Raw genomic sequence first — 21,752 nt, 5'->3', positions numbered from 1 at the left:
ATTAGCTGGGTGGGCCCAATCTCATCACAGAAGCCCTTAAAAGCAGGGAACCTTCTCCAGCTGCATGCAGGAGAGATGAGTCTCAGTGTGAGAAGGACTGGCCTGCTGCTTCTGGGTGGGAAGATGAAGGTGGGCATAAGCCAGGGAATGCAGGCAGCCGTTAGAACCTGAGAAGGACCCCAGCCAACAGCCAGAAACGAACAGTGTCCTCAGTCCCGCAACCACGCATCCTAGACTCCGCCAAGCCCCCCGAAGGAGCCGGGAAGTGGATTCTCCCCCAGAGCCTGGGGATAAGAACCCAGCCCAGTCACAGCCTTGATTTCGGCCTCAGGAGACGTGGAACAGAGAGACCAGCTGAGCCCAGAACCGTGAGGTAACGTATCTGTATTGTTTTAAGCTGTTAAGTTGTGGTCGTTTCTCACAACAGCAATACACAAGCAGTATACTTCTAGTTCCTCCACATGGAGTGTCTTCTTGGCAAATTCGAAGTCAGTCTTCAAGATCAGCCCTGGTGCCCCTTCTCCAAAGCCTTGCTGACCTCCTCAGGCAGGGTCCGCCCCACCCACATACCCCTGTGGCACCGATGGTCCATGTTTGTGTGGTTTGCCCATATGGCGGTCTCCCCTACCACACTGGAGGTTTCTTCAGAGAAGAATGTTGTCTTAGTCATCTCTGTATTTTTAGTACCTTGTACAATTTCAGAGAAGACATTTAAAAACTATCTACTGGAAGAAGAGATGAAGGAGATTACCAAAGATCTAAAAGCCTTCAACTCCTTAGGGAGGAAGCGTGTCTTATTCATCTTTGCAAATCCTCCTCCTTCATCTTCCACCCGGGCCAGCACCAGCTGAGAGCTGAGTGCACACTACGAACTCAATCAGTGACTGGGGGACGAACAGAGAAGGCAGAAGATGGAGGGGAGCCTAGAGGGACAGACAGTATACAGAAGAGCTCACTCCCTGCTCTCTCCGTATTGGATTCCTGCTCCATCGTGAGACACCAAGGGCTGGCCTGCCACTCCTGCATTCAGAAGCAAATGACCCAAACGTTATTTGGTGTTTGCCTCACGCAAATTTACCTTTTATTTTAGAAGCAGTTCTGTCATAGCTCTATTTTCTGAGCTTCATTCAGTAACAAACTGCCATACAGTTATGTTCCACAGATGTGACAGGGTACCAATAATTAACTTGGGTATTTCTAACATAAGTCATATGTGAAAACTGTTCAAAAAGACATCTTAAGTTTATCTTAAACCAATGCAAGTTACAAGGCAGGTGTTCTCTGTAAACCGCCATGAGTAGAGGATTATGTTCCATGCAGGATTCTGATCTGGCCTGAACTGTTTGTGGAAGTCCCTCTGCTGCCATATGCCAGGAGAGCCCCCAGCCCTGCAGCTGGCAAGTGAGGGTCAGATGCCCCTTACCACCATCTTAGCTCTCATTATGCTGAACCGTAACCACCCTGTGAAGGGATTGTCTTCCACATGAGAATCCTTCATGCTGGGACCATGACTCCGTCTTCACTCCACTGTCCTCAATACCTAGCACAGTGTCTAAGATGTAGACTCAAAAAATATTTTTGTAATAAGTGGAGGAAGGAAGGAAGAAAACAAGGAAGGAAGGAAGAGGGCAAAGGGAGGGAGGAATTTTCAGTTGGGATACAGACACAAAGAGGGCTCAGTCTCAGCTCTAGAAGACCTTAGAGCACAGCGACAGAATAACTCCTCAACTGCAGGCTTGGCATCAGTCGAGAGATGTTACAAGCAATTTGTTATTTTAATAATAGTTAAGATATTGGAATTTCTGAATGATTTTGTATTAAAAAATCAGAATAGATTTGAGATATATAGAGATAGCTCTCTACAATCGTTACTCTCACTGACTTGAGTATTTGAGTGGGAGTGAAAGAGCCAGCGTGCCAGGATATGCACGCTCGTGGGAGCAGGACAAGTGTGTGAACGGCAGTGCCTCGTGTGTGATGCAGAGAAAATGGTGGCCTGTCAGTCTGGATGGGAAGATGTAAACGCTGCGTCTCACTGGATCCAAGATGCCGCAGTCGTTGGTGAGAGGCAGCAGTGTTTTATTTATCCCCAAGAAAGAAAAAGTGCTTCCATGGGTTGTGAGACACATCCTGATTTCAGAGACAGCAAATGTGACAAATGCGTGTCATAACCAATTGTTGGTAAATAACACAAGGTGACAGAGGCAACGGCACTTGTTGAAGCCAGAGAGTGGTGCAGCGAGACTCTGAAGCTAGGCCTGTCGCCAAAACCTCCCAGCGCACACTGCGCATCGCTGACCCACCAGTGTGTCCACGTGTACAGCTGAGAGAGCACCACTCCTCCCTGGTGACAAGCCCGAGAGTCACAGAAGCAAGCATGACATTTGAGAGGAGTTTTGAGGGACATGCAGACTCACTAACCAGGTGAGGTGGGACCCAGGGCAGAAAGGCCAATCATCCCAGCACAGGCACGAGCAGACGCTCAGAGCCTGAAGGACGATGTCAAAGTCTTGGGTTGGCCTCCCCAGAAGCAGACCCGGAGACAAGGGTCACTGGCAGGGGTTCATTTGGGAGGTGATGGAAACACCATTGGGAGAGTGGAGGGTCAGCTGCAAAAGAGCACGTTATCAAGGCAGCGCCCACTGTGGTGACTAGAGCTTAACCCCACGGGGAAAACTCTGGAAGCCAGTGTAGAACACAACCTCCGAAATTATATCCTCACCATACGGGGTGAGGGAGCTTGGCTGTTTATCACCAGCTCCATCTGACGCTGGTTAAGGCTCTTCTTGGGAGGGTTAATCCTCAGCACTTCCAACCTGCTACACACTGGGCGCCTTGGCTCCAGTGGCTAGAGAAGGCTGGTGAGGTGTCCACCTCACCGTGTGGGGTGCATGGTCTCGGGGAAGAGGGGAGGTTATGGCGGAGGGAGTGGAGGGGCAGGTGGAGAAGAATGTGGAAGAAACAGCAGCAAAACGAAGTGGAGGTCAGGGGGAGGAGAACACGGAGGCCAGCTTCTCCTGTGCACTGGAGAGCCACACAGCCCTTTCAGCTGGCCTGACATCGCCTGCAGTCAGACCCTGTGCTCCTGTTTAAATCTCAGAAATTAAGCAATACGGCAGGGGAGTTGACAGGTGGAGTAAACAGCCGCAAACAGTCTGTCTTGTCTCATCAGTATGAAATAAAAGTAATTGGAAGCCAATTTGTTTCTGCTTTCTTTCATCTGCATGTTCATATCGATAGCTCTTTTCACAGTTCCACCGGTGACAGCCCTGTGAAACCAGGAACAGCGTTTCCTGAGGACTCTCCCTCCCTGATCGCCGAGTTTGCGTTATAATCTCCCAAATCACTCTGAACTGACAGGGGCTCTTCAGGGCTTTTCCAGGATGACTCAACCACAAAATCCGACCTGTCACAGTGAATTCTTATGAATAAAAGGGGATTGACATCAGCATCATAAAGGAGCAGAGTGCGTTCGTGCACCTTTAAAAGGCAGACCACAGAGACGGGGACTCCAGAGGAGACAGGGACCATCTGCTTTGGAATTCGGATGGGAATGCAAAACCAACGTTCGCATGATAGATTTAAATATTTTTAAAAGGAATTATGATGGAAACAAACATTCTAGTTTAGAGGGAGATAAATTTCTTCTCCTGTTTAAATTACCTTCAAATGTTTTAACACAATATAGTCCTGTTTCCTAGAGATTTACATGTCACAGATTTGCATTTTGGCTCAGTCAACAGGGGCTGTGCTCATCTAGCTACAGATCAACCCTGACGAAGGCCTTGCAGGGAACGGGGAGGTGATGTCCATGTCTATAGCTAAAGTCTGATGAGGAAGGCAGCCAGCCGGCCAGCTCGGACCCCTGGTGCAGAATCAACAGTGACGTGGGACGCAAAGCCTGCCTCTCCGACATTTCTGGAGTTCTGACACTTCTTTCAGAGGGGCTGACAGATTTGCATGGCGTGTGTCTGGCAGAGTCATTGTCAGACCACAGAGCCACTTCCTAACGATTTAAAGGAATGTGACACACTCAACACAAACCGCCTCTTCTGCAATATTTCTTGATACTCCTGCTGATTTCTTATAAAAATACAAGCTTTCAGTTTTTCTTAGTTCGCAACATGGTAGACTACAAAATATGTGATGTGAGGAGCTCTTCCTCTGCTTATTTGATCTTTCCTGTCCTCAACTCCCCTTCTTCCAGAAGAGGAGAGAAGACGGAGAGATGTTCCTTCCTGCAGTCAACCTCTGATGCCCCTCTCGTCTGCCGTGGCCACCACTGCTAGACAGGCCACCAGGACAGTGATCACAGCCACTTAAGACGACCAAAGGCATTAAAGGAGCTGAAAAAATGAGAGAAACAGAGGGACCTGCCTCGCGATTTAATGTAGTTGGATCCTAATCTGAAAATGAACTGAGGATTCCCTTAGCCACCGGACAATGCACACTTCCTAAACACTGATACTTCACAGCGTTTAGAGCAACTCGAATGTGCCTAATTTTATCTCCTCATTGTCCTTGGTTTAGGAATGACACTTGGCTCATGTTCTAGGAAGCATCTCTGTTCTCACTTTTGAAAACAAAAGTTATCCCACAGTTTCTAACTTTCTTCTGGGTCGAAAAATAACAGTAATAGAATAATCTCTGAACACTGATAATAACATCCAAATAAGAATTATGGGAAAGCTTAGTGGCATAAAGGCCAGCACAGGAAGGCGAGACATCCTACAAGGACTTCACCACTCTATTTCCCAAGCTTTATGATGGAAGCAATCAGAAGAACATTTCTTGAAAGTATTCAGAACGTCAACTCTTTGGATTTAATGGATTTATATTCTTGGAAAAGAAGAATAGGATGATTTTGGAAGACACACTCAACTTCACCTCCATTTGCTGAGTTAAAAATAAAGTTGGTGAAAGATCAGTGTTACTATGTGGTTTCCATGGAAGTGTCAGTGGAGGGCTGCTCCGGGAGGATGCTGACAACACCATTCCCCAGTTTGAGCGTTACCTATGATGGAAAGAAAGGCTTTTGCTCTGGCTGGTTCAAAAGCGCTCCCTCTCAGCGTCGCCTCACAGACGTACACCCCGGTGTCGGAAGAGGTCGGGTTGCTGATGGTAAGGTGTCTCCCAAAGCTGTGGAGCCCGCTGGTGATCCTCACCCCGTTTCTCTTCCAGCTCACACTCAGGTCTTCAACAGGCCTGCGAGAACGAAGGGTGTGAGTGACAGTAATTGTTAATCACGTAGATGGCAATAGTAATAATTCCGGGCATTCAGCACAAGCTCGACAAAGCTAATTCTACCAGGAACCATGGCGGGTTGAACAATGGACATTTAAAAATCGATCCAGATATAACTCTACTCCCTTACAGCACGCATCAAGGATACATTATGCTCAAGGGCTATTGAGCAAGGATAGCTAATTGCAGCAGCAATGGACCATAAGTGCTAATGATTCCATTTGCTCAGGAAAAGAATGTTTAAAATAAATACTACTCGGGGACACAGCTACACGGGAGGTGTGATCACGGGAATCACTTCTGGAGTGAGCACTAACTAGGCCGAGAACACCCAGGACTACAGAGGAGGAGAGGAATTAACTCTTTCCTTGGCACTCGAAGGCCTCAACTCCTCTCTCCTCCTCAGCTAGAGTCTCAGAGGAGGCCCTCCGCTACGACCCATGAGTGGCTCAAGTGACAAGGACCAATTTCCAACAGAAACATTACACTCAATACAAATATTGCAATACAAGGCTTGGGAATCCAGTTCCTGATCCTCCCATATCTGTTGAGCTCACAGCCCAGCCGGACAAACAAGATTCCCATCGCCAGAAGAGCAAACCACATGCGTCTGTCCACGGCAGAGTAATCTCATCGCCCTTATGGACTGGCATCCCCACGTGGAGGGCTAGCCACATACCTGGCATTGGCTATGCATTCCAAGGTGACCTCACTGGACCCAGCCACCACGCTTCTGTTGCCCGGGGTAATCACAATGACAGGGGCCATGGTTTCGGGTGTGCCAACATCTCCTGTGGCAGACAGAGGAAAAGTCCACAGAATTCTCCTAAGTATGGAAGACGTGAGGACTGGAACATGACAAAGGAGAGCTCTTGTCGACCCGCTCTGATAGGACACTCGGAACCTCACGACCCCACCCAAGCCCCTGCGAGATACCCTTCGGTGTGGTCAGACTGTGGGAGCCGGGGCCTAAGCACGGCCAGCCTCCTCACGGAACCCTCAGCCCAGGAGCGCAGGCACCGTCCTGACTGAGGACTGAGAGCCCTCCGCTGCTGTGGATAAGGGGAGCTTGTGCGGATAAGGGGCCTTAAACGGTTGACCATTCTCCAAAATGCTTGCTGACTTTATTTTTTTATTGACTTAAGACCTTGCTTATTGAGTTACCTAGTCTACCCACTACATTCAAATCTGTTCAGTTCCACAAATACTCCACGTGCCAGGCACTCTGCTGGGCACGTGTACCATTAGAAAGCAGCCAGCTTTCTTCTTTGGGCCCACAGCTGACTCCGCAGAGCAAACACAGTCAATTAACAAAGTGTTCCATTCTGTTAGTGCACTTTCAATCCCTTTTTTTTCTGAAAAGTAAATATCCTGAATCCATCTCTGTTTTGTGAGTCTCAAACCATAAATAATTTAGCTCATCCTTCTGGTGACAAGGGAGAAAAAAATATGACGCATTTTTGCCACTTTTCCCTAAAATACATGTAATATCAAAATTAAACTACTCAGAGTACACTTTACGACTGTGTATTTAGGGAAAATGAAGACTGATCAAACATCTCCAGAAGAGGAATTTCAATAAAAGGTGGCGATGGCAAAGACTGGAGATAAAAACAAGTTTAAATCTTTGCGAATGCAAAAGGCTCCATCTAAATACTTCAGGCTGCAGAGACCGCCCCCTCGACAGCAGCTGAGGGAACTCTGGCCAGTGAAAGGTGCTGGCTGTGGGTCAGGGCCACCGAGAGGGAACAACAGGAAAAAGACCACTGGCTTCTTAGCAATGCTAATTTCCCGCAGCTCTACGTTCTGGCTTTCACGGTCTAAGCAGTGTCTGATTTTTTAATTAAAGGTTCATGTGAATTTGAAAAATAAAGAAAGCTTAATGCAGGCAACACGAATAAATTAATCGTTTTCAACCTATACATCAATTGCATTGATGGAGAGCCGGTTCTCACGTATCCTCAGGTGCCCCAGAAAGCCGAGAGGCAGCCTTCATCTTCCGCAAACTCCTTGCCTCCGAAGCCAGCCCCGCAGGGCCTCTCCGGAGCTCTTCCTTCTGACACTCTCTGCTTAGAAATGGTAGAGATTGTGGGGCCGCTTATCAGATTTCTGAGGAGATGCTGGAGTGCAGGCACTTTCAAGATGGGGCAAAGGACGGAAGCTGAATGCCAATCAGATTAACAGCCTGCCTGTCATCTGTGGAAGTTGCTGATGAGGAGAAATGACCTGAGAAGCTAATATTTGCAAATAGTTATGTGAAGTGAAGGAGAGCAGCAGTGAATGCGAAAAGGTCACTGAGCAAGGTGCTAATTTGGCATTAATCACTGCTCAGCCACGGTGGCAGAAGAGGAAACTCATGCTCAGCACTTGTCACTACCCAGGGAGGACAGTCCCCCCAGCTGGTCAGCCTCGACTGCACGCTGACCCCGGGAGACCATGCTTGAGACAGATAAGCACCAAGGCTGAGCTTATGGCCCCTCGGGGACAAGTGGAATGGAACACTGCATGTGCCACTCCATCATGGGTTCCAGCCACATCGGTAGGAAGATGAAGCAGTCCTCAACTGTGATTCATACGGAACAGTAACTTTTAATTATATCACACTTTCAGCACAGACCAGTACACTCTTTCAATGTATGCTCACTTGATGGGGTCGACAGGACAAGTCGAGCGACTAGCTGGATTTGGGGCTGGAAAATGTCAGTCTGTTCTCAAACCCTGGCCTTCTGACCTGACTCTTTTGTTCTTTCTAGTGATGCATGAATGACACATGATACTTGTTGGAGAAGTAGGTGCCAGAGATGCAGATGATATGTAATAGTTCCTAAAAAGAGTATTTGTAACATACACACAAGGACGCTGGTAAGGTGACCCCGACTTATGGAAACTACGACAGCAAGATCAAAGCAAGGTCTTCTGATTGCAAAGCCTGTGCATTTTCTATTGAAACTGCTGCAACAACTTTTCAGGAAAATATGTGAGTGCCCAGAAGCCAGATCTCCCAATAGCAAGGATAGTGCTCACTATAGTACACAACGTTCGCACACTATCTTCTTTTAAAAAAATCATTTTTGAATTTCAATCAAATTTGTATGTGCACATGGATTAAAAAGCATAAGAACAGTATAGGGAGGCTTAAAATGAAACGCAACGATCCCCCACCCAAAGGTGAACATTCGGCTTGTCGTTTGGCAACTTCACCTCAGTTGGGTGGGAAGCTCACTGTTACTCTGCAGGGACCCTGGATCCCAGAGTGCCAGGTCTGTTCTCTGGGGCCACTCATTCTCAGGGGACGGGAATCCTTGCCTATTTGTCTGTCTGTCTGTCTATTCATTTTAGCTGCTGAGTATTCTGTGCACGGCAGTAGCATAGGAAGCCAGCAGACTGTTCCAGATACAAACTATTAACTAGCCCTTTGTTTTTAAGCTCTATGTCATAACTAGCCCTCGGTGACCAAGTCTACTCCAGGTGTCCCCAAGCACAGCCTTCTCCTGCCATGGTCATTACTCCTCCATCTGAGAGCTCCTTTCCAGATACTTGCGTCTGTCTCATTCGCTAACGGCTTCCTCTTGCTTCTTTTTGTCACGTGGACCCAAGGTTCTTATTCCTTTACTGCTTTTCAGTGGGTGTTTACTTCTTTTTTAATCGAGAGAAGGTAATGGAGGTGCATTTTTAACCCGCCATGCTGACTTTTCTACCAAATTTTTTTTCCACATTCAATTTTTAGAAGAAAGATGCAAAGAAGAATATCTAGGCATTTTTAAAAGAACAAAACAACCTCTTTATTTCCGCTATTCCATAGTATCTGAGATATAATAAGCACTCAGCAAATACTTAATTCTTCACAAATATTCTACAATAATGAGCCACTGCTACTCCACCAGGAATATTTCCCTCTCCTCCAATGTTCTACATGAACAAAAAATTTTTAAAATGCCATATGCCGATGCATTAAGAATTATTTCCGAGAAGAATGAAAACATCATGGGAAGGGGGAAGAGAGCTGCACTTTACCAGCCCCCACCCGGCCCCGAAACATTGTGCTGAATGTTTACGGTTACAAATGTCACCTCACTTAACCTAGCAAGCAGCCAGTAAGAGAGCCACTATTATCCCCTTTTGTAGACGGGAAAATTGAATTCCAAAGTCACATGACGTCAGATGGTAGAGAAAGAATTTAAATAAAGGAATGTCTTCATCCAAAGTTCGTCATCTTTCTTTCCCATAATGCTGTCTCCTCCTAATAAAAACTTTGGTTGTGCTCAGTTAACCAAAAATTAAATTAACTGGAACACTCCTTCCCCCAAGCATTTTCTTAATTGAGATTTTACTGTAGCTTTTTCAACTGAACGTTTCCCAAGCTGGTTTTAGGTGGTTGGAGGTGAAGACATTGAATCAAAAGAGGATTTCTGCCGAGGTCAGCAGCAAATGGGCACGAGGCAGCCTCAGAACAGAAAGGCAAACGCTGCAGACAAGGCCTCTTTGCAGTTACAGGAAGAAAGAGTCAGAGCAGAGGGAAATGGAACTAATCCGAGTCACTGTCCCCACACGAATCCCTGAGTCGCTGAAGAGGCTGAGTAGGGAGAAGTTGTCCAGGTCACATTTAACTAAAAAGTGTATTTAAAGAATAGCAAATCCCTCAAATAGGAAAAAAAAAGTTCAAAGTTCACCTGAACTGCTAAGCTGTGGAATCCTGCAGATAAAGTGGGACACATGTAAAACAGCCTGCCTGTTTCACTGCAGTCAAGCTCAGTGCTTCAGGCGCGAGAGCAAGCATCATGAGAAATGGCACGTCACGCGGACTCAGCCTTAGGAACACAAGGAATGGTGAGTGGGGATGGACTGAGACCCTGGGGGCGGTGAGGAAGTAAGATCAGCTTGTGGGGATCCGCACACAGAGCATTCCAGGCAGAGGGAAGAGCTGGAGGAGCCACACGGAGGCCGGCGAGGCCGGAAGAGAGAGACATGGGGAAGAGAGACATGGGGAAAAGACGTTGGGAGGGATCGGCTTAGGCAGGGCCCCATAGGCCAGGGTGAGAACTCTGGGCTTTCTTCTCCATGAGAATGCAAAGCCACTGGGAGGTTTGGGGCAGAGGAGGAATATGACATGACCTTGTCTTAAAAGAGTCAAACTCTGGAGACTGGTGGGGGGGGAGTGACTGCAATGGATAAAGGAGGACACGGGGAGATCAGCCAGGTGACTGAAAGACACAGCGATGCTCGGACTGGGGTGGTGGAGGTGGAGTCAGGACATTTGTCAAAGGCAGAGACGCACAATCTGCTGATGGGGTGGACAGGGGACAACTGCAGTACTGGGTCCACAAGAGGAAGTTGCCATTTCTGAGACAGAAGGACCAGAGGAGTCAAAGGTTGTGGGGGACAATTCAGGAATTTGGTTTTGGATGTGTTAAATGTTGGGGGGATGCCTCCTAATCTCAAGGCTCAGCAGTGGCTGCTGGGCATTCCTCCACGCTTGGCCTTTGGCCCCTTTGCTCCCAATGTTCACTCTCCTGTCTTGTCTACAACACCATCTCTTAAGAAAGCTGCTCATTCCTCAAAAAAATTAAAAATTAAAAATGGAACTACCATATGATCCAGCAATCCCATTGCTGGGTATATATCCAAAGGAAATGAAATCACTACCTAGAAGAGACATCTGTACCTCATGTTCATTGCAGCATTATTCTCAATAGCTAGACACAGAAACAACCTAAGTGTCCATCGACAGATGAATGGATAAAGACGATATATACATGTATATATATGTACATATATAAAGAAGATATATATATATATGTATAGATGTGTGGGTATATATATATGTATATATACACACACACACAATGGAATATTATGCAGCCATAAAAAGAAGAAAATTCTTCCATTTGAGACAACATGGATGGATCTTGAGGGCATTATGCTAAGCAAGATGATTCAGACAGAGAAACACAAATTCTACATGATGTCATATATACGGAATCTGAAAAAGTGGAATTCATAGAAACAGAGAACAGACCAGTGGTTGCCAGAGGTGGGGAAACGGGTGAAGGTGGTCAAAAGGGACAAAGTTCCAGTTATGAGCTAAAAAAGATGTGAGGAATGCAATGAAAAAAAATGTCTCTAGGCATTGCCACATGTCCATTGTGCAGCAAAGTCACCCCAAGTTGAGAACCACTGGTTCCAGCTCACACTCCTAGACAGTGATATGTGCAGGAACAAACACCAATTCTCTCCTCATAGTTTAAAAAAAAAAAGGAAAGAAAGCCGCCCATCCCTGTGGACTGATAGCTAGACGGCCTTCCTCACTGGGGCCTCAGTTTCTGCCCTGGGCCGCCTCCAGAGGACCCTCCTTGGTTCCAAGCACGGCAGCCGTGGGCAAGTCTAGACGGCCTCGTGCATTCATGCAGGCTGCCTGGGGGACATCGTGCCCCACACGGTCCTGCGCACGGCACACCAGATGCAAAGACATTCAGCACTCAGTCCCTGCACGCCCTCTTCCTGATCCTCTCCAGACCGAGCTCCATACCTACTCTGGTGGAGTCCGGAACTGCTCCTGAGGCCTGAAGCCAGGCATGTAACTTGCCTTGGCTGCTAACACCCTCCAAAATGCAGCTGATCTCATCCCACTCGTCCCCCACTCTTGTCCGCATAACTGCATCTTCTCAAGTTTCTCTTATTTACTTGAATTTCTCTGTGAGGAGGATAACACCATCCTGAGAACACACAATGTTGACGCTGCCGACATGCTTAGTGTTGACTGCCAGCCCTTTCTTCTCAATCTGTTCCAACCTGGACATGTGGACATGGTGAGTTGGGGTGCTGGCCAGGCCCCTAGAAGCAGGCTGAGTCAAGCTCTCCCTTGCTCCAGCCTCTGACCAATCCCTGGTCCTTTCCAGTCCAAGCTTCTCCCCCTTCCCCCAATTATCCCAGATGAGGTTCCCCTGTGCCCAATAGCTGCAAGGCGTAGTTATGAAGAGAACAGCTTAGAATTCAATGCACTTGGAAATACCACAGCTTCTAACTGTTTGGGAGAAAGCTACTTCTTTGAGCCTTACTTTCCTCTTTTGTAAAATGACACCCATTTCACAGGGCCATTCAAAACAAGAGTATCCACATGTCTGTCCGTATGTATGTAGGTATATATCCTGTCCCAGGGTCTCATCCTTCTCTTCTGCAGTGATGTCCTCCTCAATGATGCCCTGAAGGGGCTCAGGGCCATCGTAACTTGCTCTTTTCCCAAGTTGGTGAAGATGAGCATGCTGCACCTTGCAGTAGGCCTGCAGTTCTGTTCACTGCTCCGAGGGAAAAGTGCCCACCCTTGGGGCTCCCAGCACACACACACGTCTCCCCGTACTCTCTTGTTACAAAGATCTCAATGTCGCATTAAAAAATACAGCCTTCTTTCTTTCAAAAATGAGTCTAAGCCCCAAAGAAGGGGAATTTTCCAGAATATCTGAGAAAGCAAATCCCACATTTTGGTTCTCTCTGTTAGAGCCACTGTCTTGAGTGCCCTGATTCTGAGCTGAGTGCTCCTGGCAAACACACCTCAGGAAGTCTTTGCGGCATCCAGCTCAAACAGGGATGAGCTCGTGGGCTCATTACCTACACAATGCCAGTTTTCCCCTGTGCCATACCAGGAAGTAATGAGGTGAAACTCTGCCCTCAGCCAAAAGATGTTAAGTCACATTGGCCCTGAGACACAAAACTCGTGCATAGCTTTCATGCAAATGTGCAAATTGAGCAAACTATACGCTCTCCTTACATACAATAGATACATTCACCCAGAGGTGATTTTGTTACAGGAAAAATGGTACTGTGACAACTAACACACATTCTAAGATTAAAAAGAATCTCCAGCTCTTCAATTCCTAGTGTGTCTGTATCTTCAGCATTTGTACTTTTGTAAAAGCAGGATCCCGTCTAGAAGCTAGCAGCTAATGAAGTCCACAGGATCATTCGAAACTTCAAAATCTGCCTGCTCCCAGAACAATTGGTCTGAAATTAGTAGGAACAAAAGAGAAAATAAGGTTGAAAACAAACCAAGGAGTAAAATACCTTAAGAAAGTTCTCACTGTTGAGCAATAAGTTCTATGGCTTTTTAAAAAAACCTTTTTTTTAGCATCCAATAATAGTATTGGTTTTGTTGGTTTAGTTGTTTTAACTGGTTTAATGGTTTTGTTGACTAGATGAGACCATAGTTACAAAAATGCTTTAAAATTTAGGGCAACTGGCTATCTGAACAGAACAGGAAGTGATCCCTTCGAGCCATCGCTGCAGGACCCCCGGCTCCTTGGTACCCGGCTCTCCTCTCACTGCTGTATCAGGACTTGTCGGTAGGTCTGTCCACCTTCGGGAACAAGGAGGGACAGATGTGTTATTGCCCTGTGTATGAAGCAGACCTGCCTAGCCTGCACAGCCCTTCTGAAAGGACGTGTTGCAGGAGGAATTGAGTCCTGTTCAAACATAACACGGCTGCTTATTACCAGATCATCAGCACAACAACAACTGCCTCTTATGTCAAGTGCACTACGCCAGGTGCTGCGCTGGTGCTGGGGACACAAAGCTCCACTGCACGAGGTCGGCGTGGTCAGGGAGGTTCCGGTTTTGCAGAGGAAGACAGTCACGTTAGCAGAACAAGTACACGCAGGTTGCTGTGGGGCCGGAAGAGGCGCAGGGAGGGACACAGCAGGACGCGGTGGGTGTGTGTGGCAGTGAGATTAATTCTTCCGGGGGGATTAGGAAAGGCTCGAGCCAGGTCCTCCAGACGGACAGGTATTCACCAGGAAGATGAGGGGAGGAAAGGCATTTCAGGAACAGAAAAAAAAGATGGTGGAATCAGTCGGGCCTGTTTGGAGAACTGCAAGTAGTTCCTGATGGGTGAGGGGAACTGAGGTCTGGGGGTGGCCACAGATGAGGCTGTGGAGGTAGGCGGGGCCATGCTATAGAGTTTGGACTTTATCCAGAGAGGAATGGAGAGTCATTGAGGATTTAGGAGGAAGGCTGTGATCCGGTAAGAGAGGCAGAAGGGAGGGAGGAGTGAGAGGAGCAGAGGAGTCCCAGGGAGCTGAGTTTGTGCACAGAACTCTCCAGGTTTCTGGCTTGAGTGCTCTGAGTGGACGGTAGTGCTTTGGGTGTTAGGATGGAGGAGGAAGTAGGTTCTAGAGAAGAAGCCCGGGTTTCATATGAGGTGCTTGTAGGTATCTAAGTGGGCAGAAGCAGGGGGTGTAGGCTGGTCAGCAGCATGAGGGGTGACTGAAATTCTAGGAGACAGTGAGACTTCTCTGCGAGAGCACGAAGAATGAGAACAGAAGACAGGCCTTGGAGAAAACCCCAGGCAGCATCGACCTTTAAAGGACAGACACAGGAAGCCCACCAAGGACCGTGAGAATAGGCGCTCAGAGAGGGAAGAGAAAGATGTTATGATGCTAAGGAAAGAGAGGCTATTGTTTTTTCCACGTGGACAGAAATTTCCATATATAAAATCAAGGTGTCTTCTGCTCAGTTTCTGAAGGTGAATCTTTGAGTTGACCTCGTAGGACAATTGCTAAGGAATGCAGAGCTATATATAAATACAAGTCCTGACCTCCACCAGGAAGGGTTTCTTGTTCCACAAAATACACTTAGAATACTGGAGAACTTGACTCATTTGGATTCAGTTCTACAGCTCAGTTTCTGCAAACAGGGTGGCTCTGGCCCGTCTCAACCTGCTTTCTGACAATAAAAAGTGCAAGTTAATTGGTCAGTCTTCTATGATTCTTGACCTTCTTCCATGCATAGCAAGGTACAGTGAGGCTCTTCCGAGCCATGGGGATATTTTACTTAAAGAAAATCAGGTGGCTTTCCCGCTTATCAATTGCTTTTGCAACCACTTGGAGTCTGTCATCTTTCTCTGCATTATTAAAAAGCTCTGGCAAATGGATTAAGTGCTTTCCTGCCAGCAAAAGCATCCCAACAGGTGTGTCTGATCTCTCGCCACCACGGGGAGCCGGTGTCTTGATAGCTTCACTCCTGTAAAGGTGTGCAGGCAGCAGGCTGACCAGGTCATTCCCCGGGACTCCAAGGGAGCAGTTTCTTGAGGCAGAACTTGGGTAATTTTAAGTTGCACTTTATTGTGAAAACTATTTCAGCCCTCAAATTCACTTTTTAATTTCTACTTGCCTAGCTCCTGAACAGACGAAGCGGGCGTATAAATTTCTGGGTTAATAATCCGTCATGTGTGCATGTGTGCGGTGTCTATGGAAACTTTCCCATTCTTTTAAACACTGTGTTGTCTGTCGTTCAACAGCCAGAACCCCATCGCAAATCTCGAAGGCAGTGAGAGGGAGAGGAGGAGGTGAAGGCTGAGGGCGTGCTCACGTGGACAAGCCCAAGTGCAAAAGCTCTGGCTGTTCCCTCGAGATGAGTGCGCACCAGCTGATTCAATTCTCGTTTACTGTCCAACAGTGGGAGCGAAAGAAAAATGGGAGGAAGTACAGCAGTATAGCCCATTTACAATTTTATCTTTACATGTACTTCCATTCTTATCTCAATACACTTCTGGACTTTTCTATTGGCAAGAGACGATAAATAAAATAATATGACAGTTTGACAAACAATCCAGCAGTTTCTTTTCTTCTCATTTATAACATATTTGAAAACTTGCACATTTGGAAATGAACGGACTGTAACAAAGAATGTATTTCATGGGCTTTTTACCGGGCAGAGAAAAATGAAGGTGATAAAAGGCAGCTCTCCAGCGGGCTTATTTATTTATTTATTTGGGGATGAGCACAAATTGGTAAACCATGAAACAGGAGTGTGGACTGAGGCACCGCACGACTGGACGCTGGAGTGGAGCCATCCCAATATCTGATTCGAGGGACAACAGCTGATAACCTGCTTTTTATGTAAACACAGAAACGCATAATCTACCACTTCATAGCGGAAGAACCGTAACCAATAGAAAAACTGGGACTATATGTAGTTTGGGTGGGTTAGAGGGGGAAAAGGGTATTTTTCAGAGGATTAGGTCAATTATCCGAATGGCGTTCAGAAATTATTGAGAATGTAGCTAGGCACAATCACAGATCACTTTCAGCTTCAATAAGAAACGCCCTTGGAGAATTCTGCAGATCTGGGCGAGGAGCCCACACCCACCAGGGCAAGTGATGCCCTTCTGGGCCTATTAGCAAGGACAACGGGAAACGGGACCCCGTGGTGGGCCTTCGAGGCCTTGGTTCCCCTCCTCCCCCGAGCTGGAGGAACTCCAAGGTCAAAAGTTCTTTTCAAAGTTTATCTGAGAGACGCAAAACATTTAGAGGTTGGCAGATCTGTAGGGAGAACACACTGCATTTCGTGAACTGGAAGGGAGGAGCGAAACCACGTTTGATTTATTTTTAATGGCCATGAAACCATCATTTCGTGGACACAGCTATATGACCTGGCATCTCTGCCTGTGCTGGCTGAGGGGCCCATGACAAGCTCACCCCATTCCCCGCTGTGCTTTTCCTGTGGCTCTAAACTCCATCTGACTGGAGAGAGTTAGTTTTGTTTACATCTGTCTCTCCCCACAAGAAGGCAAGACCAGGAGCACAGGCATTTTCCTCTGTTCTGTTCGAGCCATACTCCCAGGGCCCTAGAACGGTGCCTGATGCTTGTGGGTGCTCAGTAAGTATCTGCTGAGTGAACACAGAGTGAAGGTCTTGGGACAAGTCTCTCCCTCCTGGGTCTACAGGAGAACGCTGTAGGGCCAAATGGGATGGAACTGAGCAGTGACATCTTCAAATCATGAGAGCAGTCTTATTTAGAACTGTCTTGCTCCTCAGCCCTCAGCCACCCCATGGACAGCTTCCTTGATGCACTAGTCAAGACCAGGCCCCAGGTGATCATGACCAGGCATCTGGGTCCTCTCCTTCATAGGGTCTCCCTCCCAGTTCCATACTCCTGTGTTTCAGCTGCACCCGACCACAAGGCACTCTCTGGAGCATGCCAACTGCCCTCCTCTGACCTGAGTGCCCCTCCTGTAACAACTTCCTCCGTTCCTACCTGCCCCCAACTGCACTGCTGCCTCCTGAATTCCACTTATCCATCGAGGCCGGGGAACATGTCACCTCCTCCATGAAGGCTTCCCAGGCCTCAGTGAAAGTCATCCTCCCTCTCTGTACTTGCAGTACACCTTTTTTCTTTAATTGTGGCTAAACACACATAACGTGACATTTACCATTTTAACCATTTTCAAGTGTACAGTCCCGTGGCATTAATTTGCATTGTTGGGCAACAATCACTACTAGCCACCCACAGACTTTTTCATCTTCTCAGACTGAAACTCTTGTCCCCAGTTAAACAACTCCTCATTCCTCTCTCCCCAGCGCCTGGCGACCACCATTCTACTCTCTGTCTATGAATTTGACTACTCTAGGTCCCTCACATAAACAGAATCATATAGTATTTGTCCTCTTGTAACTAGTTGATCTCATTTAGCGTAATGTCTTCAAGGTTCATGCATGTTGTAACATATATCAGAATTTCATTCCTTTTTAAGGCAGAATAGCATTCCACTGTACGGATACACTACATTTTGTTTACCCATTCATCCACTGATGGACCCTTAAGTTGCTTCCACCTTTTGGCTATTGTGAATAACGCTGCTAGAAACATGGGTAGACGAATATCTGTTCAAGTCTCTCCTTTCACTCCTTTTGGGTATATATCCAGAGGTGGAATTGCTAAATCATATGGTAATTCTATGTTTAATTTTTTTAGAAACCACTATACCTTTTTCCACAGTGGCTGCACCATTATTCATTCCCACCAGCAATGCAAAAAGAGTTCCAATTTCTGTACATGCTTACCAACACGTGTTATTTTCTGTTTTATTTGGGTTTTTAAAAAGTAAAAGCCATCCTGGGACCAACTCAGCGGCCGAGTGGCCAAGTGGTAAAGTTCACACGCTTCACTTTGGCTGTCCGGGGGTCACCAGTTCAGATCCTAGGCGTGGACATGGCACTGCTCATCAGGCCATGCTGAGGCAGCATCCCACATAGCACAACCAGAAGGAACTATAGCTAGAATATATAACTATGTACTGGGGGGCTTTGGGGAGGAGGAGGAGGAGGGGGAGGAGAAGAAAGACGATTGGCAACAGATGTTAGCTCAGGTGCCAACTGTTAAAGAAAAATAAATTAATTAATTAATTAAAATAAAAGCCATCCTGATGAATGTGAAGTGATATCTCATTTGACTCGCATTTCCCTAATGATTAGCAAAGTAGAGCATCTTTCCACGTGCAAATTGGCCACTCATATATCATCTTTGGAGAAGGTCTATTCAATCTTTTGCTCAGTTTTTAAACTAGGTTGTTTGGTTTTCCTTCTTTTTGTTGCGGGGGTGGGGTTGTTGAATTTTAGGAGTTCTTTATGTATTCTGGATGTGAATCTCTTTCCAGGTATGTGATTTGCAAATATCTTCTCTCATTCTGTGGGTTGGCTTTTCACTCTGTTGATAATGTCCTTCAATACACAAACGTTTTTAATTTTGATGAAGTCCAATTTGTCTATTTTTTCTTTTGTTGCCTGTGCTTTTGGAGTCATATCCGAGAAATCATTGCCAAATCCAGTGTCATGAGGCTTCCCCCGTGTTTCTTTCTAAGAGTTTCACAGCTCTAGGTCTTAGGTTGAGGTCTCTGGCCCATTGGGAACATGGGGGTGGTGTATATGGCGTAAGGGATGCACTACACCTTTTATACTTTGTTAATACTGATGCGGGCTCGGTGAGCCAAGGAGTCGAAAGAAAGATTTCTTGGACTCAAGGTCTGGTAGTAGTGCTCCTTTATTCAGAGAATAGCATGGGGACAGGGCCCATGGGCAGCGAAGGGCTGCAAAGTGTTGAGGGTTAGGATTAAATTTATAAGGCATGGGTACATGACTTATTTTTACCAGACAAAGGAAAGATGATGTAAAAAGTCATTAAATGGTATCAGTGCAGGTGGGGTCTGGTTATTGTGCGGTCGTATAACTTCAGATATGAACCAGGTCATGTAGATCGGCATGTAGGCCAGGACGCCTTGGGCTTCTCTCCTTGGGGCAGAATTGATCCACATCAATATGACTCTGCAGCAGGTGTTGCCCATACCCTGCCCCAAGTCTCTGTCACTTGCCCTTCACTGACAAGCCCAGGACTTTTTGCAAGCACCTGCCAGTTCCTACCTGTGATCATTCTCTGGCCGGGATTTGGTTGGCCTACAAGGGTGAGGTGGATGGACAGGCCCGAATGCCCGTAAATTAATGCCCCTGCAAGCTGTTCTTAACCAATGAAGCATAGGAGTAGATGAATACATACTCAAGCTTTCTCCCCCTTGGGGAAGCAAGACTAAAGTGGCTTCTATACAGCCTCCCTGGGGTCTCTTGGGGGACTGGGCCAGGTGCTCACTGAGGCGATGGGCTCACTAATGCACCTCGTATTGGCGTCTTTCCTTTCGCTGTCTCCTCTGCACACTCCTTCACCCATATTTCCATGAGTCACGTCTAAATAAACTATTGCACTCACACCTTCCTTGAGCTCACATGCTCTGTTTCTGGGGGAAAGTAAGACAAGAGCCTGTCTCTTTCAGCCAGGGGCATTTGTACATGCACACGTCTGCCCCAGCCACGGGAAACTCCTTGAAGGCATGTGATATTTATAAACCCCTGAATGCTTCAGAGTCTCTGGCAAACAGTAGGGGACTAATAGATGCTTGCTAAATTGAATGAATCTAACTTTACATTTTCCAAACAGATATCAGCATCTGTTCCTAAAACTTCCCAAGTCAAGAGTTTTGCACACAAGTTTTAGGAGAGTAACCTAGTTCTGCTCCTGGGGTATGTTTGTGTGCCAGGCTCAAACCCTGGAAAATCAGATCTTCTTTACATAGCACGTGAGTCACAAACAGAATCTGTAACTAGAAAAGTGTCTTTAATATGTTAAACCAAGAACAAAGAAATTCAATCCTGAGTCCCTGGAGAAAACAGAAAATTTTCTTAACAAATGCTTTGTGCAGATGAGAGAAAGAAAAAAGAAGAAAAGAGATAAATAAGAGCGAAAGGGGTCACAGTCTGTTCAGCAGAATATATCTTGAAAATCACAGTTGTGCCTTCCTCCTTAAAATACAATAAAGATCTTTAGAAAACCAGACTAAATCGAAGTTATTTTCCCTCGCTACAGATACCACTGTTCAACTCACAGACTAGAAATTATGGCGGCTGAAGCTTGGAATTCATAGTCGAGTTGTAAAGAAGCCTGCTTGGGAAGCCATAGTGCTGGTGAACGCTCCCAGGGCTGTCAGTGTTTGAAGACTTTGCTTGATTGGAACAACATAAAATTGAAAGCTTTATATTTTATACCCTTCCCAAGTCATGTGAAAACACAAAGAGCTGAGGGGCCAAACTTTTGAGAAACAGGTTCTCAAGGGTTCAGTTCCTTACCAGAAGGGGCACCCCATGGACCAACAGATGACCCTCTTTTTATTTTTTCATATCTTAAAGCCTGATATCTTACATAAAACCAGAGCTTCTCAAATTAGAACTCCAAAACCAAATAAAACCTCTCATTTACATATTTAGTGTTTCATAAAACTGAAATGCTGAAAGGTGGTTATGCCCAGAACTAAGAAATATTTTATCAGTCATGGGGCATTTTCTTTTCTTACGTATTCCCACCTCAAATGCAAATGTTCATACAAATATATTGATGAACACTTCCTCGGCCGTATTTTTAGATGATCAATTTCTTATTTGTTTCATCTTAAAGGAGGGCAAACCCTGAGATGGAAAATCTTGCAGGATTTCTATCCTAACCAGCATGAAGAAACTGTGAGCACTAAATGTTCCAGAGCAATAAATGGTAAGTGAACAATGTGATAGATAACCAAGTCCTTCAACCATATTCATTCCAAAATAACTCCGGGAATAGAACAGCATTCCGTTTTCTGACATTAGGATCATGCAGCATTTCTCACTGGAGGATGGAGCGGGGACTTCACCTTATCTTATCTCTAGGTGGGGCTGGCAGGGCTGTACCCTCTACCAACATGGCAGGACTGACTGCTTCTTGTGAGCCAGGGCAGCTTAGGGCTCAGCCTCTTGGGATATTTATCACCTTGAGTGGCGAGTCCTGACCTTGAGAAGCGTGGACAGTCAGGCTCTGCACATTTGGCTGTAGAGCAGTGCCACACATCCAATCTGAGCACACAGGTAAGAGAAGAGTGGGGGTCTTAGCTTCTTTCTTGGTCTTTCTCTCTCTCCCCTGTCTATCTCTGGGAATTAAGTGGGTCATTGTCCTTGATGAGGAGCACAGCAAACAAGACCACAGAATGAGCCAGGGCGCATGGGTGCTTTGATACTGAAGAATGAGAACTCAGAACTGTAGAGGAATTTCCTCTTCTGTTTTCCCATCTCTTTTCTTTTTGTTAGAAGTTGCTCTATCAGAATTACCCTTGGGTGTCACAACAGAGGTACAAACAAATCAGGAAATCTTAAGAGAAGAAAATATTTCTT

At 46.4% G+C, this 21,752-nt stretch overlaps 1 protein-coding gene across 4 annotated transcripts in view; it reads right to left on the bottom strand.

Moving 5' to 3' along the window:
- Positions 1–21,752, bottom strand: part of SDK1 (sidekick cell adhesion molecule 1) — an 857,904-nt gene that overhangs the window by 247,079 nt on the left and 589,073 nt on the right. For all 4 annotated transcript variants that reach the window (XM_070231391.1, XM_070231392.1, XM_070231390.1 and 1 more), the window contains exons 6-7: positions 5,924–6,035; positions 5,015–5,205 (exon numbers count right to left, since the gene is read on the bottom strand). In XM_070231391.1, coding sequence (XP_070087492.1) covers positions 5,015–5,205; positions 5,924–6,035 — 303 coding nt within the window. The remainder of the gene's footprint in view (positions 1–5,014; positions 5,206–5,923; positions 6,036–21,752) is intronic.

This window comes from Equus caballus, chromosome 13 (assembly GCF_041296265.1).
Source record: "Equus caballus isolate H_3958 breed thoroughbred chromosome 13, TB-T2T, whole genome shotgun sequence".
In the NCBI taxonomy this organism is placed as follows: domain Eukaryota; kingdom Metazoa; phylum Chordata; class Mammalia; order Perissodactyla; family Equidae; genus Equus; species Equus caballus.
This window is presented reverse-complemented; position numbering and strand designations above follow the sequence as displayed.